The sequence below is a fragment of the Corvus hawaiiensis genome, chromosome 4, assembly GCF_020740725.1.
Source record: "Corvus hawaiiensis isolate bCorHaw1 chromosome 4, bCorHaw1.pri.cur, whole genome shotgun sequence".
NCBI lineage: Eukaryota > Metazoa > Chordata > Aves > Passeriformes > Corvidae > Corvus > Corvus hawaiiensis.
Window position 1 is genome coordinate 64,646,092 of NC_063216.1, and position 19,596 is coordinate 64,665,687.

General features: G+C 45.1%; 1 protein-coding gene across 5 annotated transcripts in view; it reads left to right on the forward strand.

Annotated features, from left to right (window-relative positions):
* The window catches only part of CELSR1 (cadherin EGF LAG seven-pass G-type receptor 1), a 176,979-nt gene that overhangs the window by 55,711 nt on the left and 101,672 nt on the right, over positions 1-19,596 (forward strand). For all 5 annotated transcript variants that reach the window (XM_048301140.1, XM_048301141.1, XM_048301136.1 and 2 more), the window contains exon 2: positions 14,239-14,877. In XM_048301140.1, coding sequence (XP_048157097.1) covers positions 14,239-14,877 — 639 coding nt within the window. The remainder of the gene's footprint in view (positions 1-14,238; positions 14,878-19,596) is intronic.

The window sequence follows — 19,596 nt, forward strand, 5'->3', positions numbered from 1 at the left end:
CTGTTCACAAGAGCCTCTTTCAGAGACAAACGTGAAAGGGTTTATCCGTTAAACACGGAGCCGGCAGCAGTCCTGAAACAAGAGTGTGGCGTTGGATTTCTGTAAGAGGAGACTGTGAAATGTCCTCTTTGCCAAACAGGTCTCCAAAAAGGACACAAAGACAAATTGGTCATTTTTTCAGGGCTAGAATATCTTATTTTGAGCTTGAACTTTCTTTGAAATTTTGGTGCATTTTTTCTTTTTGCCTTTAATTATGCATCTATCTATCCTAAAATATTAATGCATTTTTTGCTTTTTTTAAAAAAAATTTTTTTGCCCCCCTTTTTTTTTTTATTTACATCCATCCTTAATTAGAAGATTGTTCTCTTTTAGGGGAAGAGGGGGAAACACTTTTAAATTTTGCTGTAATGAAGTTAAGAGTTCATGAAAGCTTGAGCTTGGCCAAACCCACCTCACCCCATGGGCTTCATGCCCATGAACAGTTTCCCCCCACGAAATGCACTGTTGGGGTTTGCTTCTGCATTGCTGCTCAGAGTAGACTGCCCATGTGAGCTGTCCTTTTCTAGCTCCATGTCCTTGTAGCTACAAACGCAGCAGTTTGTTTTTCCTGGGAAGACTGAAAGAAAAAAAAATAGAGGAGTAAAAGCCAGCTTCTCTGGGACAATTCTCTGCTCTTCTGGGGGTGCTGGAGGAAGAGCTGCATCCACTTGCACCCATCTTGTTGGCAGTCACAGGAGTCAGCCTGAGCTGGAGATCAAGAACTTCTACAGTTTTGGAAGATTCCTGGCAGAAATGTTGTTTTTCCACTTGATGCTTTCTCCAGACATTGCAGCCAGCTGTCACGATACTTCCATGTGCATCTTGCTCTGTGTTTCCTGACGTGAGGAATGACATCTATGTGACAAATTGCACATTTGGGTTGGGTGACAGCTGGGTATCACTGCTGGTCACCACGCTGTCCCTACCCAGCCTCCTGCCTGTGCCCCCTCTGACCTGGAGTGTTCTGAAGCCCTCCCTTGCCTGGCACACGTTCATGTGAATTTTGCTGTCCTTTCCAATAATATTGGCCTGTATTGAGCTGCTGCTTCCTGTGCCGTTGGCCCACTGGCAGCCCTATAAACCTCCTGATCTGGGTTACAGCTGCTTTGCCTTTCTCCCCATCACCAGCTGTCACGTCCAGAGAGAAATGGTTCTTTCCATGCAAATACTGAAGCTCCAGTTCCCTTTTACATGAGCCCACCTCTGAGACATTCAAGGAGATTAGTGCTTCGAGCAGCCAGTGCTGTAAGGTCCTGCAGCTGTGCACCACCTTGGGTAGGATTTGGCTGTCTTAGGGCCTCTCTCACAGATCAGCAGGTTTCCTGCAGGCTGGGAAGCAGAAGGGTGTTTCTGATAGGCCCTGTGGAGAGAAGGAGCAAGTCTTCCCATGTCAGATGTTTTCAAGGGTTATTAATGCAGTGCAGTGACTGCAGGTGTTAAAACTGGGTGTTTTTTCAGCATTTAGGAAGCTCTTTCATGAAGATGCTCAGCACTGGCCAAATAGAGAAATATCAGCCTAAATCCAAACCGGGCTAAAGAGGGCATGGTCCAAAGAACTGACCTACTGTCTTTCCAGATGGTCTCAGAGCTCAGGTGGTGAAAAGGTGTGCTCTGGACACTGAAACACAAATGCTTTCTACTAATTAAACTTCAGCAGTTGTCTGAGCTCTTGGGACGTGACTCCACAGTATGAAGCATCCTGCAGGAATTCAGATAAGCTCTTTGCATGGAAAAATCCTGATTTACAGACAGCTGCTTTTCACAGTGTGTACTACAAAATTTTTAAAAGTATATTTAAAAAATAAAATTAGTATTTATATTCTCTCAGGGATAACATTTATCTCATATTGCATGCTTAGAAATGGAGGACACAGGTTTGGCATGTTTTATAGAAAGGTGATAGGATGAACCTCTTCTGTGCTTGGTGAAATTTCATCCTTGTGACTCAGTGGTTTCTCAGGAAGCTGCACATTCTTGGTGTTGTACCACAGTAATCTCAGAGCTTGGGCTGAAGGTTTCATGTGCAGCCATCCTGTAATGCTCAGGCTGTGCTGAGATCTGTGGGATTATAGGGGTAAGGATTCCTAGAATAAAGATTTTCATGTTTTACCAGAGTGATTTACATTTTAAGGCTCAACATTAATGGTTACAGTTTTTTAGTATATTTCACATACACTCAGTATTTTATATTTTTCCATAAAACATAACTAAAACAATGAAAAATAATGCCTTTAAAGATATTAATAGGAATCTACTGTTACTGTAATGAAGGAGATACATAAATTCATTAGGCTTTGTAGAACATACAAACAGCCCTGGGAAAACTCAATGTACAATGAAACTGTTTCCATGGGTAGTTTATTCCATGCTAGTTGAAATGTGCTGCTTCCATGGCATCATTAAGGTCATTGCATGTCCAGCTTTCACTGGGTGTGTTCTCTTCTACTTTTCTTCTACAATTCTGCTTGGATTGAAAGAGAAGGCTTTGCTACAGATGTTAAGATGTCCAGTGATCTGGTGGGAGCATTCATTTCAATGGGATGCCTGGAAAGGTGAATAAATTCTGACTGAACTGGTAAAACTTTGTGCTGTGCATGATGCAGGTGTCACAGGGAGTCATTCTGCCCTGCTTTGTGATGGGCATATGCTTACTGGGTCTTGGCATGCTCCTGTAGTAAGGCTCTGCTTGCTGTTGAGTACTCTGATCTCACTAAATACAATTCGCCTGGATTGTCTGCAAATTTGGCAGAATAGGAAGGAAAGAGCCATCACCCAGCAGAGAAAGACACAATCATCCTGCCCTTGGCCAGAAACATGTGACTGCTTGGCAGAGCCCAGCCTGGCACCCTCTTGGTGATGCCCTGTTGATGCTGTGCTAAGATCAAGGATGTATTGAGAGCACAATTTTTTTCTCTGTTTATTCATTATAGTAAATTCCTTTAATGAGAATCTTTTCCTTATGGAATTTGTTGGATAGTCCTACATTAGTCCTAGAATGCAAGATGCCCATTTTGCTCAAGATCTGTGTCTTACACAGTGTCTGGCAGAAAATCTTATCTGATTCTTGAAGAAGTGAATCATGTAGTTATGACTTCATTTCTACAGTTCAGCTGAATAGAAATCCTTAGATAGGCATTTGAGATTACAGTATCACTTCGAAGATCAGTGTAGTTTCTGTGTTTCACCAGTGGCTCCAAGTCACTGTTACCCACTTTCATCTGTCATAACTTGACCTGCCCTTTCTCTGCATCGGCTTCCTGAGATGACGTGCAGCGATAGGAGTCAAGCTCTTGCATTCTCCTCATTTCGTCTGGGAGGCTGCTTTTGTCTTTGGAAAAGCTTTGGGGAGAAAAATACCCACTGCAGGTTCAGTATTATAGAAACAGGAAGCAAGTGCTTTGTCCCTTTTGATTCATGTCCAGCATTCTAGTTTTAACGGCAGGAATCCAAGAATAATCTCAGTTGACCATGCAGCCAAACCCACCATGATCTCATTGCCAGTGGCCAGCGATGTGTAGGTGGTTAGTTAATCAAGGGGGGGTTGTTTTTGCATTGCATTTTTAAAAGATTGTGTAGGTCGCCTATCAACAGAGAGTCTCGACAAAGTACACAGCATTTTTCCTATAAATACTCCCAGTGCCTCGTGACCCTTTCGCAAAACTACAGAAGTTTGGTAAAGGTGGTTTTGTCTGTTTATTTTGTCTTTCTGTTCTTACTTCTTTAATCACATGATGCAAGGAATTTTTTTTTTAAATTTACATTTCTTATTTGCTTAAATTTATTTCCTCAAGTTTCTGATTTGTTTATTTGCTTTTTACTCTGCTTAAGTCAGCAGACCTCAGTTAAGAGAAAAGACCAGCTAAACTGGTCAGCTGAAAATCTAGTAAGAAAAAAGAAAACCTCTTCCCTTTGAAACCAAAAATGAAGGAAAATGTGATATTTTATTGAAGATAAGATTTTCATTCTGGGGATTTTTAATGGAATTAAGCTAGTTGAAAGTCTAAATTTTTTAGACTGTGAGAGATGGGTGTATTTTTTGTCAGATCCCAGTGGATGGACCGTGATGGACCCCATCTCTTCTCTTGAATTTAATCTACTTCTTATTAAAAATCTTTGAACATTAATTGAGCTTGAGAGAGGAAGGGAGAAAAGATAGAGTTATAAAGGATCTTAAACCTTTTCTTTCAGACATGTGTGCTACAGGTGGGACATCCATGCCCCCATCACTGCTCCCATCAAAAAATTTGGGAACCAAAGCAGCCTGAGAGTGTTACCTTGTTTATGTGAGTCCCTCGTGTTGGAGTCTGTTTGAGTCTTCTGGGGCAGAAGGAGTAGCTGAACCAACTTTTCCTGTGCCCGGTGCATGTGGAAGCTGACATGTAGCCATTACTGCTTGGCCTGTCCCAGAGAGATAGCCTTCTGTTTTTACCTTGTATTAATTTGCAAATGTCTTAGGATGACAGAAACCACAGAAAACCAAAAAATAGAAGTGCCTGTATGCCTAAGAACCCTCTTATTTTCCCAAGGTGGGTCTCCACAGCAAATGAGCAGAGTCAGCAACCTATTGAGCTACCACAGCTGAATTTTTCTGGTGGTTTTTCTGCTTCAGAGAGCTGGGCAAGTCTGCATCACCCCATAAATCAGTAACTTTCCGTTGATACGTAACTGTTTTGAAAGCTTGTCTGTAAACAGCAATGACATCAGAAAAACATCAATGTTGTCTTTCTTTCATTGTTCCCTCCTTTTCTTTCCACTCTAGATAGCAAACCTGAACCCCATCCAGCAGGAAGTGTCCCCGTGATTTCACTGTGGGTCACAGCAAGGAGCAGAGCATATTTCCAGGCAAAAGGAACATGGGAATATGGAGACATTTAGAAAAATAAACCTGATGGATTTCCTTTTGCTGATGCTGTTTTGAAAGGATGCCTTTGAGGTGGCTAATATGCAGTACAGGTGCAAACAGTGAGGCAGAGAAGCTGTTTCCTTATCACTGCTCCCAGTTTTGAGACTTCTAGGCCCCCACCCCAATTCTTCCCACCTCACCCTTGCCATCCCCAAAACAGTTTTCATCTTCGCTTTGAAACTGCAAAGAGAGAGATTTGAGTAGAGCTCCGGCTTGCCTGGGAAAGTTCTTACTTTAATCAGAGACAGTGAATAAAAATGTTTGCAGGGGATGCGTAGCGGTGAAGAGAATGGAGGCTTTTATGGCGACCCATGGGTTGTCCCCACAGCAGCCCAGCCAGGCACCCCACACAGGGGCTCTCCGTTTTGAAGTGGGTAAGTGACGTAAAAGCACCTCGGGGTAAACATGCTGCTCTTATCTCCTCTGTACAAAACGTATCATTTACTTGAAGACCATGCCCTGAATGGAGATTTAACGCTGGGGCATCCCGTGACTGCTGTTCAGTTTGTCCAGTGCTTTCATGGATCTTCGACTCCTGTGTACCACTGGTTACAGCTGGGCAGGTAGAGAGGCCCATGAAGAGCCCTTTGGCTGTGGGTGAGTGGACAGCTGTGCTCCCCGTGCCTGGGCTTCGTATACCCCAATGCTGGCTGGCATCTCTGCCTGCCCAGCAGTGCCCCACCCAAGCCACTGCGGCCACCACTGCGGCGCACTGCGAGATGTGGCTGCAAGCCATGCGAGTCTGCTGGGAAACTATCCTTTGGCTAACAACATTTAGCTCTGCTTTTAATTAGAATTAAAATGTAAATTATATTAAACCCTTCTCCCTTTAAAGTTCAGAGAAAATTATTGCAGTAATTAGGCAATAGTTTTGATTATATATGAAACAAGATCAAGCTTTATGGGAGGTGCTGGAGCCCTCAGCAAGTCAGTCTATGAATCTATCTGGTGTAGCCATCTGAGTGGGGTTTTTCAGCTGAACAGGTCAGATGAGTGCTGTAAGATGCACGGTTTCCATGGACATTAGCATTAAATGGAAATCCTTGTCTTTAGCTGGAGTTTGGAACCTGCATTGTGGCTCACAGCTGGCTGTGGAGCAGCAGTGAGGTGGGCTCCTGGGCTGTGCACCCCACCAGGGGCTGGCATGGCTGAGAGCGGGGCAGGGCTCCTGGGCTCTGCACCCCACCAGGGGCTGGAATGGCCCAGAGCGGGACAGGATGCGCTACTGGGAAGGCAGGTGGGGAGCTGGCCCCGATACCATGCACAGCTGGGCAGGGGAGTCTGGCCAGTCCTTGCTAACAAGGAAAACCAGCTGAGGTACAGGGAAATGTGCAGAGCCCAGAAGGAAAATGGCTTTGCATTTTAGCTAGAAGGAAAGTCTCCTCATCAGTTAAATAGTCTGTAAGGTGCTGGTTGTTAGTGTACTCATGCTATCTTCCCACATATCATACTTCTAAGTAACCGCATCCCTTCTACTTGTGCTTTCTGTTCAGGACAGAGACTTGTTTCCTTGTTCAGCTTGTTGCTCCTGCATCCCTGCCTGCATCTCATCCCCTACAGCAGCTGTAGCCCATGAGCACCAGGTACCTGAAGAGCAAGAAGTGATTCTGTGGGAGGGTGTTCAAGGAAATTAGGTGTATCTTCAGCCTCACTGCAGTTAGAATTCAAGACTGCTTATTCCTGCCGGCAGATCCAACTTGCTGTACCTCCTACCCTCCGGAAATGTTTCCCCAGACTAGTGTTTTCAACCCAATTAACATTTCAAAATTCTCAGCTTGCAGGTGCTGGTTTCAGAAAAGCAATCTTGTACAATGTTGAGCAATCCAGTTGGCATCAATTTGTCCTTAATCCCCTGTTCGAGCTGCAGACTGAAACATGCTCTTTTTCTTTTTAGTATTGTGTGCAAAGTAAATAATCCTGAACAGCACAGGCTACATTAAAGATAATGATGCCAAAATTGGTTTGTTTTTTTCTCTTATGCACATTGGGAATTCACAGTTGCTTTATGTGCAATTTATCCTCCCACAATTTGGGTATTTTTAGCTGCTTGATTTAGCTGGTAGTGCTATGGCTGGTGCCAAGGGAACTGTGGGTTGAGAGCCCCAAGTCCCACTGCCCACTTTCCCAGGTGTTCCAGATATTCATCTTTGCAAAACGAAGTACATTAAGGTTTGACTTGAAATTAAGAGTGCCTGCAGCTCATGAGCAGAAGAAGTGGCTTTGCCTGGAAGTGTCTGAACAGACTTGTTGGGATCTGTTGCTTGCAATGACCCTGACATCATTTCAGAAGTGGGGATGTGGCTAATGCTGCCATGGGGCAGTGCAGTGACAAGGCACAGGCTGGCATAGCCATGACCCAGGTACATACCCCATGGCCTGGGGCAGACCCCTGGGTGCTCTGAGTTGCTGCAGTGGCAGCAGGAGAGTGCTGGAGGCAGTGTGGTTACTGCTGGTTTAAGGAGAGCTGGTCACTTGCACAGTCACACTCTGGCACTCACTCTGCCAGTGTGGACTATTGCTTGTCTTCCATTGGTCTGCCAGCCTTGCTGTTGTTAATCCCAGATACCTTCTTTTCCCTGAAAGACATGTCTCAGTCAGGACTGGGTATGCCAAGGTACTTCCGTACACCATGTGCCTCAGCTGCCTCACCCTGTAATCTAAAATACCCCCATGACACCAGGTAACACGTCTTTGTCTTCCCTGTTCCTGTGGGTGTTCCAAACCCTCTTTCCTCCAAATAATGCTGGGCAACATTGGCTAATGTTTTCAAAACTGAGCATCTGCCAATGCAGCCGTTCTGGAATTTGAGAGATGTTGAGGTATGGATTCAGACGCCTGATTTTAGGAAAGCCCTTACCACCTTTACAACTCAGGAGGTGCAGTCCATGCAGCATGTTTCTAGTGTCTACATGTTTACCCTGCTCATCCTTCATGTTTTGCTTTCTGCTCTTGCCATCCTGATTTTTCAACCCCGAGCCATTTCCTGGGCAGACTGTTCTTGTTTGGGGCTGCAGGGTCGGGAGTGAAGCTCTGTGTGAGTGTGCTGGTAATGACTCTAGGCCTAATTTTGGCAGGGAGTGAAGCCCACTGAAGTCAATGGGAACCTTCCTGGCGTGATGGGCTTGGGAGCAGACCTGGCCTTTGACATTCTTCAGAGCAGTGGTTCCAGTGTGAACCTTTGGCAGCGTATGAATAACAGTTATTTTTATGTATTGTTTCCAAAGCCCACAACTTGTGTTGGCAGTAAGTGCTCCTAAATGTGGGGGGCTGACTGGCAGCCTGAAACAAAGGGACAAAATCAATAACATAAGCTTCATGTGGCCAAGGACGGTCATCTCCATGTTGTTACATCCAACTTGACATAACAGCAGGATTGCTCATCAGCAGTGTTTCAGATTCCGAAGAATCAGAAGGCTTTGACAGGATTAATTAGTGCCTAAGAAATAATAGGATATTATACATAGTATGTTTATGTTTTTACAAAGCAAGTGATGGAGTGTGTTTCTCATGGATGTTACTTTTCTGTTACTGCACCATTTAAGATCACTTTCCTCCAGGAAAAGAGACCTTTGCACTTTGACATGTTCCTGCCACAAAACAGAGGCTCTTTAGGGACACAGAGAGGACATTTGCCTCTGGACATTGCTTTTGTCTTTTGGAAAGCTAAGACCAAACCAGCCCCTGCTTCCTTTTCCAAGGTGCCCCGAGGGGACACTGAAACTGGGGTCACATACATACTTTCTATCCTGAAACACTTCCTCAGTGAGGCTGCTTGCTAACTGGGAAAACCCTGAGATGGGTATCTGTAAATTCACAATTATGCCCATTTTCCTTTTCCTTTCCGGTAGTGTTTTCCTGCTGTTTCAGCAAGGACTCTTACTTAAGTTTCCACCTGCCATTTTCTGTGCAGTTTATTTTCTTTCGGGATATTTTCTTTGCATTATAAGCTCCTGAACTTTTCCATAACACAGAAGATATTTTAAGGAGTGGTTTGGAAGGGACAATATTAACACACTGAAATTTTATGCATCTGCTTCTGTGGTGGTAGAAGCACAATGCAAGGAAAGGGCTCAGACCTGCAATGCTGGCAGATTCTCTGAGGCAAACTAAAGCTCAGTGCAGGACTGTGTACTCTGCCTCACTTTTATTGACACCTGCTGATTTTTTACTGCTGTTTGCTCAATGGGAATTGTGGTTTGGGTGCCAGCCCTGCTCAGACAGCCAAGCATTGCCTGCAGTATTCATTTCTGTGACCTGGTGCTACTGATATGCTGCTGCTGCCCAGGCAGTGGAGAGGATGCTAAAAGCACAGCATCCTCATCAGTAATTCCAGGCTTAGTGCTGGACTAGGTATATATTAACTCCCATGTGTAAAGGCATGGCTGGAAACAATGGGGATGGAGCTTTGATCATTCCAAGGCCTGTTACCAAGCAGTGGCTGCTACCCATGGCCATGGCTGCTTCTTATGAGTTGGGAAGAGCAAGAGGTTATTTGAACCTATGGATTGCTAGCCTGGGATTTTGCATGGCTGTCATAAAGACTGACTTCTGCTGTTTCCAGATGTGTTATAAAGCAAAGTTAGAATGGATTTGGGTTGGTATATCTGTGGAAGAAATCTCCAATGCTGAAGTGTTTGTATAAAATATGTAGCTTTCAAAATTGGTACTAAGACTTCTGTATGTAATAAGCTAAAAAAAGTGTTCATTATTTTATTTCTGCGAACTTAAAAAAAAACCCAAAAGAACCTTTCTGGCCAGGTGCTGCCATTGTCAAATATGCATTTCAGTTAAACTTTGCTGTGTTTACATTTCTACATAATAAAATTCTTTGGTTTATGTACTGCCAGAAGATAGAAAGCTGAGATTAAAGTATCAGATTTGATAAGATTTGCTGTCAAGTAAAAATAATAATGAAACAATGCCTATTTAGTTGATTTTCTAGTTATTAATATATTTTAGAATGCATCAAGCTTTCGTCAGCCTTTCTTCTCTTTTCTTTGTAATGCATGAGGGTATGTGTTAGCTATTAGATCTTTTCATTAATTTGATGAAGGATGAAGATGAGTAATTCTAGTTTTAAGCATCCTCTTCAGCAATGACAATGACTCAAAAGACAACAGTCTGCTTTGATTTCCACCTTCTGGTGAGCCCTTTTGTGGAAATTGTATATAAAATAATATTGCCAGGATAAAAATTCAGTGTGCAGGTACCACATTTTTAATGAACACATTTTTGGTGAAGCCACTGGGCTGTTCAGAATTCCCTTTGTTCATTCACTGGTCTGTGAGACATTAGGGGCCTTATTTAATCTTTCCACCTTGTTTTTGATAAACTTGGCTGCAACAGCTTTTAAAAAAACCTTTAATGATTTCTTAAGGACATTTGTGTTGCTTTTGTCACCCCAGTGTCTCAGCATTTCATCATCTGTACCCACTATTTCACAGTGTGCATGTTAAGTGCTATTATCCCTATTTTATGGAAGAGAAACTCGAGGACAAAGTGGCAAAAGCCATTGGTACAGGGTTTTAGGAGCCAAGCCAACAAAGGGATTGGTTGAATCCTTTTTTTTTCCTTGGTCTGTCCTGTGTTTCCCTTTCCTCAGGCTATCCAGGTGACTTGGGCTGCTAAGATCCAGACTGTCTGCTCAAATCACTCTTAGCAGGATGCCTGCACATCCCATCTGCCAGCATGATCTGAGTGTTTAGAGCTCCTTCAGGAAGACTCCTGCATCCAGCCGGTTTGCTGAAGCCCCCACATGATGGCTGTGAGAACTGGTGACAGCTAAGCCTGGGGAATGTGTGTGCACTCATCTGTGCCAAGGTCTGCTCCAAAGAGTAAAGTGCAGCCAGAATTTTCCAGTGTAGCAACTTGAAGGTTGTTTCACACCCCTGACTGAAACCATCTTGCACCTGCCATAACATGATAGGGACTTCTTATAGCTGTATTGTAAGACCTTTGGAAACTCAGATTGTTTGAGCCTTTTTAGCAGATTGGAAGCTGGATATGGTGGGCATCTCAAACACTGAAGGCCGTCAAGTATTGCCACCCCATAAAATACTACTTCCTAATGACAATTTTCTGACATTCCTGGCAGTAAACATTTTAAACATTCATGGAGTGCTTCACTTGTAAATCTCAAAGCACATACATTACTGGGTATTTAAGGCTTAATTCATTTCCCAAAAAAGACAAGATTTCCGCTTTCTTTATTGCACTTGTTCCAGCCCTCAAAGCGAAAGTTGTCTATTGAAAGTAGAATAGATACTAATTTGGTCTCATAAAACCACAGATTGTTTCAACTTTCCTTGAGTTTCTGAATGAATAGATGATCAGATCCTGTGATGCTGCTCTCAGCCTCACTGGTGATATGAAAGAGGCGCTTGTCCAGCCAGCTCTATAGCTGTGCCATTCTTTTGTTGCCTATAGTACACATGCTCTGCTCCTTTTTTACTCTCTTTTTATTTTAATGCTCTGCAACAGGGTTGCACAAAGCTGAGTTGGCTTTTAAAACACAACTTCATTTTGCAGCTATACGTCTGTGCCCAGTTTTCTTTTGTGCTGCCCATGGAACAAGGAGGCTGTGTGGTATCTGACACCAGGCTTTTTCCAGTGATTTATTAACTGTGTCAGAATAGCTGTTGTGAATGCTGGGAAGCTCTTGCGTATTGTGACAGTTGATATTGATTATGACAGTTTGTAGACTCTAATGCATTGTCAGACGGTGGATCGTATTTTGTCTTCTTACTATACACACCATGGGCTATAGATCATAGTGTTTTCTTTAAAAAAGGACCCATTGTCCAGCATTCTGGCTGGTATGAGAGAACTTCTGTAGCATATTGTGCAACAAATAGCAAGATAGTTCAGGCACCCTATGGGACAAACCAGGCAAATGTCAATTGCTTTATGAAAAAAAGTGAATAGTTTGTTCTGGCCTTTTAGGGGAATGAGCTGTGCAGTTCATAGACATGGGTAAACTAGTCTGAGGATGTCATTTATGACAATACTGGTGTCCCGTACTGTCTATTGGCCAGAAATCCACAGACCGTGTAGGAGGAGTTTGCAATGAAGATTTTGGCTACCAATCATTTGTAAAGGTTGCTTTGGGTCTTGATGGAAGCTGAGACTACACATTTCTGGAATGAGTCTGAGGGAGAGAAGATCAAGATTTTTGCAAACCTGGGAGAATATGAAAGCTGGTATGTGAACTTCTGTGATGGACACATAGAATCATAGAATTGTTGAGTTTGGAGAAGACCTGTAAGATCATCAAGTCCAGTCATTAACCTGGCATTGCCAAGCCCACCATTTAACCATGTCCCTAAGGGCCACATCTACACATGTTTTAAATATCTCCAGGAACGGTGACTCCACCACTTCCCTGGGCTGCCTGTTCCAATGCCTGACCACCCATCTGGTGAAGACATTTTTCCTCATACCCAATCTAAGCCTCCCCGGAGCAACCTGAGTCCATTTCCTCTTGCCTTGTCACTTGTTACCTAGGAGAAGTCAAACAGATCACCCCAGACAATGACCCCTCCTGGCTGACTAGTTTTAGCCTGGCAGTAGTTAAACAGCACACAGAAGAAGAGATTTTTCTAATTGCATAAAAGCTGCTTCAGTGGGGAAAAGAGTCAACAACTGAACTTTTACAGGCAACCTGATAAGAGGAGGGAGTCAAAAGCCATTTTGTTAATTATGCTGCTGTAATTTACTATATTGCTGCTATAATACTGGAGAAAAAAATCTTTCAACAATACATTTCTTTTTAAAACAAAACCTTACTTGAGATGAAGTGGTGAAGTGAGTAGGAAAGAAATCAGAATTATTTTTACTGTTCTATTTCTGCATGACCATAAAGTTACACTTCGAGATAACAAACCTTAGCAAAATGACATTTAGTACTCTATGCTGTTAGAATTTTGATCTCACTCTGAGTTAAGATTGATTCAAATGCAGTTCCTGATGCAATTTTACATTGATGTGATTCAAAATCCATTTCTGCACATACCTTTAATTGAAATCAGGCTAATAGCAGGTTACTTGTGTAATGATTGTTGCTGGGATGCTTCAGACCAAGACTGTGACCACTGAGCTGTGGCCTAGGGGAATTGGGCTTGGTTCTTAACCCCACTCTGGGCCTGATACTGGCCACTCTGACCAATTAATCTCTCTCATGAGGTTAACTCATGCCCATTTATGGTTGTTTATTTACACTATGACATCTTTCAGAAGGAACATTTCCTATCAGAAGCCACTCTTGATCTTGTCTGGGATTTCTAGATGCTGCTCTAATACTAACCACATTTTCTGTAATATGATCTGTATTGTAATGAGTCCCTAATGTTAGTGAGGAGACAGATTTAAAGTAGGTGATTTGATTTCAGTGATGATGCAACTTCCCATTCCACACTTGCATCGAAGTTGGATTAAATTTAGCACTCACTGTGTCATAATTATTTTCCATAATGACAGAATAATGTAGAGTTTGTACATTCACAGCATTACTGTAAGCCTCAGGGTGTACTGAAATTTTACAGTGGCATCTCTCCGTCCAGTGTCAGGTATTAGTGCTATATTTTTATAATTACGGGTTTTATTGCAGAACAACCACAGCAGTATCAGAAATGCCTTAAAGGAAGGATAAAATGGGAGATTTTTTTAATGTCTGCTTTTCACTGCAGGCATATTTTATTTAAGTTTTTTTTCTAATGTTCATAAAATATTTTAAGAAGTTACATGTGAGAAATGAAGAAGTTCCGACATTCAAATGTGAGGACTTGCTTTCTTAGATGACTTGTATCTGAAGGTCTGGTCACAATTCTGTGTCTGTGCAGAGTTCTGGCTCCTAAATCCTGAGACCACACCTGAAGAAGATAATTTTGGTGTTGTGCTGTGAAAAGCAACAGCTTCCCAGCACGTGTTGTAGACTAGCAGTCACTGTCATGAGAGTCCCCTTCCTCTTGGCTCCCCCTTGGCCATCATAGGGCCCTCAGACTGTTTCCACACTAACCCTTGCTAGTTGTTTGCCTAGGATCTTTGCCAGGTGTTCTGGCCTCCTTGAGATGTCTCGAGTACTTTTGAGTTACAATTCTTAAGAAATTTTATTTTGTTTTCCTGAGAAAAGGCATGGGTAGTCACTGCAGAAGATGGGTACACTTCCCTGTCTCATCCTGGTGCCGTGAACTGACTGCCCTGCAGGTCTGTTTTATTTTCAGGAGACTGTGGGAGCCTCCCTGTCCATAGGTTGAAGCCTGCTCTCTGACATTGCTGTTGTCTTTCTCTCTTCCCTTCAGATGGTGTTCACAGTGTCACTGCGGTCTGCACCCTGCGTGTCACCATCATCACGGACGACATGCTCACCAACAGCATCACAGTGCGGCTGGAGAACATGTCCCAGGAGAGGTTCCTTTCTCCCCTCCTGTCCCTGTTTGTGGAGGGGGTGGCAACTGTGCTCTCCACTGCCAAGGATGGCATCTTTGTTTTCAACATCCAAAATGACACGGATGTCAGCTCCAATATCCTGAACGTGACCTTCTCAGCCTTGCTCCCTGGTGGCATTCGAAACAAGTTCTTCCCTTCTGAGGACCTGCAGGAGCAGATCTACCTCAACAGGACGCTGCTGACCATGATTTCGACGCAGAGGGTGCTGCCCTTCGACGACAACATCTGCTTGCGTGAGCCCTGTGAGAATTACATGAAGTGTGTCTCTGTGCTGAAGTTTGACAGCTCGGCCCCATTCATCAGCTCCAACACCGTCCTGTTCCGCCCCATCCACCCCATCAACGGGCTGCGGTGCCGATGCCCCCCGGGCTTCACGGGGGACTACTGTGAGACGGAAATTGATCTGTGCTACTCCAACCCTTGCGGGGGCAATGGGCTGTGTCGAAGCCGAGAGGGGGGCTACACTTGTGAGTGCTACGAGGACTACACCGGTATGTGTTTATCTTATCTCTGACCCATGATTTATATGTTAGACCATCAGCCAGGCCAGCTCTGTGTCAAGCTGAAATTGCTGGCATTCTTAGTCAAAAGGAGAAAAACTCCTGGCGCTGCCTTCTAGTCAGGAAAAGGTTTGTGAGTGTCACTTAGGGTAAATCCCATATCTCTGTGCCTGCATGGTGGTTGGAACCATGCCTTGCTCCAGGTCATGCAGGGGGACTGTCAGCTGTGAAGAGATTTGCACTGTGTGAATTTCTGCTCAAAATGCTTTATGCAAACACATTTCTTCTGTCTGGAAGGAAAAAGGTGGGACACATCTCCTGGTTCCTGGGTGTGCATGTAAACCCGTTCCAGGCCCCTTTGCATACCAGGGTGGACAGCCTCGATAGGAGCTCCTCAGCCCTTGATCATCAGCCAGCACAGAGCATTAGGATTGTTCTTGTTCCCAAAAAGCTGCAATAATACACACTTAAGGGAAATGCTGTAAGTCTGTTGTGGCTTGTAAATGTTCAGATAAAACTCCAGAAGGACATAGCTGCTTCCAGGCCTGTCTCCACAGCCCACTGAGGAACGTACTATGCCTCATCATGGACTTGACAGCTAATAAAGATCAAAGTGCTGCTTCTCAAATACTCCTGAGAAGTTACGAAATAGTACTAGGTGAATGTTTTCTGGTGCTTCAGTAAAGTCAGTGGGATTATTTATGTATTCGAAGTTGCACACGCATTTGAGCATTCTGCACTGACGTGCTGCCGGCTGTAATTTACACTGACAGCTCAGCAATGTCTGCTGTGACCCCTGCAAACAAGGGGTGAAGCAGAGGGGGCTGGTTCCCAACACTGCCTCTCACTGCTGAAGTTACAAAATATTGAAAACATAAATTATTTAAGTTCTGATGTAAAAAAAATCTAGATAATGTGGATCTAGCCCTCCAGGTGGAAGGGTTTTCCTTCACTCTCTCTGACTTTTGCCTCAGGTCTGTCATCAAAAATGTGACTGTGGAAGGAGCCAGGAGTTAGTGAGCAGGGACATGGCAGCAACGGAAGTGGGCTTTTCGCAGCATGGGGGACAGGAGGTGCTCCCTGAAATTTATGCAGGGCTTAGGGCAGCAGGACCTTTCTAAGAAGATGGGGACAAATATTTTTCCTGATGGGAGAAACTCTGAATAGAACTGTGAGATGGTTGGGATAACTGGTGTTTGTTGAGGAGTTATTTTCCTGCCAGGCTTCTCATGAATGACTTCCACAGTGAAATACATTATAAAGTTCATTATCCATTAATACACAATACACAGAGAACTGGGCATCACAAAATAGATTTTACAATCAGTAGATTTCATTAAAAATGTTTGCAACTATGATACTGTAAATAGGAATGCTTAGAAGTAGCAAGTTTCATTAACCAAAGATATGCATAAAAATTATGTTAATGCATTGTCTCGGTTTTGAAAGACAGGTGTCTGCTAAGGAAGGCAGAGGCCCCCCTTGAAGTGGCAGATATAACCCCTTTTCCCTCCAAGTTATTATATTTTGAAATCAAGAGCCTTTAGGCGAAGATGTGGGAAATAGGAATAACAGTTCTTTACTATATATATATATGTATATAACCAGTCAAACAAAACAACAACAACTATGGCAGTAACAGCAATCACAAACCCAGTCCCAGCCTTCTCGGCTGTCGGGCCCTTTCCCCTCGGGTGCAGTTCCGCTCGCAGCCGGCAGGGGCGCTGGCGGCTCCCGGTGAGCAGGGCAGGTGCGATGGTTCCCCCGCGGCTGCAGGGGGCGCTCCGGAGCGAGCTCGGGAAACCCGCGGCTCTGGTGCCCTGGGATCCCGGGAAGGATGGAACAAAGGCTTCACAAACCCCTGGGCAGCCGATCCCGGACTCTCAGGAACAGCAGGCTGGAATGGCAGGGACGAACGCAAATCCCGGGTGGCAGACGAGATGTATCCAGATGGGAAAAAACCACGGAGGCCCAGGCAGGCAGGGTGAGCAGGGCTACAGCGTAGCGAAAGCTCGAAGCAGCAACGGAGCAGGACAGCCACAGCTCGGTCTCCAGCAGGGCAGGGAAAAGCGGCTTTTGGGGTCCCGGCGTTGCTTCCAGCAGGAAGAAAGAACGGCCAAAAAGAAAGCAGCAGCAGCTCCTTTCTCTGCAGCTTCTCTCTCCGGACGCTCAGAGCGAACTGTCCCCACACCCAGGTGTAGACAAAGGAGTAGCCAGGCCCGCCCCACTCCCCTTTTTGTCTTTCTTAAGTACAGCTATTTGTCCCCTAGCAACATGCATATGGGAGAAAATTCCTTTAACAGGAAAACCTAAGACTAAACTAAAACCCCAACATTATCCACCCCGAATTTTTTCCCATACTAACATGTTACATGAAACTTAACTTTTTTTTAACCATATAAATCTATGCATTACCCAAATTATATACAAATATACATGCTGATATTGATACAAGTGCAGAGCCATGGGTAGTTCACCCTAAAACAAGGTCCTCTTGAGGTAAGCATCGGGTCTCTCCATCCTTTTGCATCACCCACCAGGTGCAACCTGGTCCCTGAGCAAAAACAACCCCACGGATGGGTTTGTCTTTGCTCAAGGCAGACTTTACCCAAACAGTTTTTCCAAGCATACCTCTCATGTGCACCACTGGAACCTTATCTCCATCTGTTGTTTGTAGGGGTTCGGATTGGGCAGGGCCTGCTCGGCTGGTGGAACCTCGAGTGTTAACTAACCAGGTGGCTCTTGCTAAATGCATCTCCAAGTTTTTGAAAGTCCCCCCACCCAGTGCCTTCAAGGTGGTTTTAAGCAGTCCATTACACCGCTCAACCTTCCCAGCTGCTGGTGCATGGTAAGGGATGTGGTACACCCACTCTATGCCATGTTCTCTAGCCCAGGTGTTTATAAGGCTGTTCTTGAAATGAGTCCCATTGTCAGACTCGATTCTCTCAGGGGTGCCATGCCTCCAAAGGACTTGCTTTTCCAGGCCCAGGATGGTGTTCCGGGCAGTAGCATGAGGCACAGGGTAGGTCTCCAGCCATCCAGTGGTGGCTTCTACCATTGTGAGCACATAGCGCTTGCCTTGGCAGGTTTGAGGCAGTGTGATGTAATCAATCTGCCAGGCCTCCCCATACTTGTATTTGGACCATCGCCCGCCATACCACAGAGGCTTCACCCGCTTGGCCTGCTTGATCGCAGCGCATGTCTCACAGTCATGGATAACCTGGGAGATACTGTCCATGGTTAGATCCACCCCTCGGTCTCGTGCCCACTTATAGGTGGCATCTCTGCCCTGATGACCTGAGGCATCATGGGCCCATCGAGCTAGGAACAGTTCTCCTTTATGTTGCCAATCCAAGTCTATCTGGGACACCTCTATTTTCGCAGCCTGATCTACCTGTTTGTTGTTACGATGTTCTTCATTAGCCCGGCTTTTGGGGATGTGAGCATCTACATGACGGACCTTCACGGATAGCTTCTCTACCCGAGTGGCGATGTCTTTCCACTCTTCAGCAGCCCAGATTGGTTTTCCTCTGCGCTGCCAGTTTGCCGCCTTCCACCTTTCCAGCCAACCCCACAGAGCATTGGCTACCATCCATGAATCGGTGTAGAGGTAGAGCTTTGGCCACTTCTCTCTTTCAGCTATGTCCAGAGCTAATTGGACAGCTTTGAGCTCAGCAAATTGGCTCGATCCACCTTCTCCTTCAGTGGCCTGTGCAACTTGTCGTGTGGGGCTCCATACAGCGGCTTTCCATTTCCGGCTAGCGCCTACAATTCGGCAGGAACCATCAGTGAAGAGGGCGTATTGTCTTTCACTCTCTGGTAGCTCGTTATATGGTGGGGCTTCTTCGGCACGTGTCACCTGCTCCTCTTCTTCTTCAGAAGATAACCCAAAAGTCTCACCTTCTGGCCAGTTTGTAATTATTTCCAAGATCCCAGGGCGACTTGGGTTTCCAATTCGGGCGCGCTGCGTGATGAGGGCAATCCATTTGCTCCAAGTAGCGTCGGTGGCGTGATGCGTGGAGGGAACCTTTCCTTTGAACATCCACCCCAGCACCGGTAGTCGGGGTGCCAGGAGGAGTTGTGCCTCAGTGCCGATTACTTCTGAGGCAGCCTGGACTCCTTCATAAGCTGCCAGGATTTCCTTCTCGGTGGGAGTGTAGTTGGCTTCAGATCCTCTGTAGCTTCGGCTCCAGAATCCCAGTGGTCGGCCCCGAGTCTCACCAGGCACCTTCTGCCAGAGGCTCCAGGACAGACCATTGTTCCCGGCTGCAGAGTAGAGCACGTTCTTCACCTCTGGTCCTGTCCTGACTGGGCCAAGGGCTACGGCGTGAGCAATTTCCTGTTTGATCTGGGCGAAGGCTTGCTGCTGTTCAGGGCCCCAGTGGAAATCATTCTTCTTGCGGGTAACCAGGTAGAGAGGACTCACGATCTGGCTGTACTCGGGAATGTGCATCCTCCAGAAACCTATAGCACCTAGGAAAGCTTGTGTTTCCTTCTTGTTGGTCGGCGGAGACATTGCTGTGATCTTATTGATGACCTCAGTGGGAATCTGACGTCGTCCATCTTGCCACTTTACTCCCAGGAACTGGATCTCTCGGGCAGGTCCCTTGACCTTGCTCTTCTTGATGGCAAAACCAGCTTGCAGGAGAATTTGAATTATTCTCTCTCCTTTCTCAAACACTTCGGTTGCAGTGTTCCCCCACACAATGA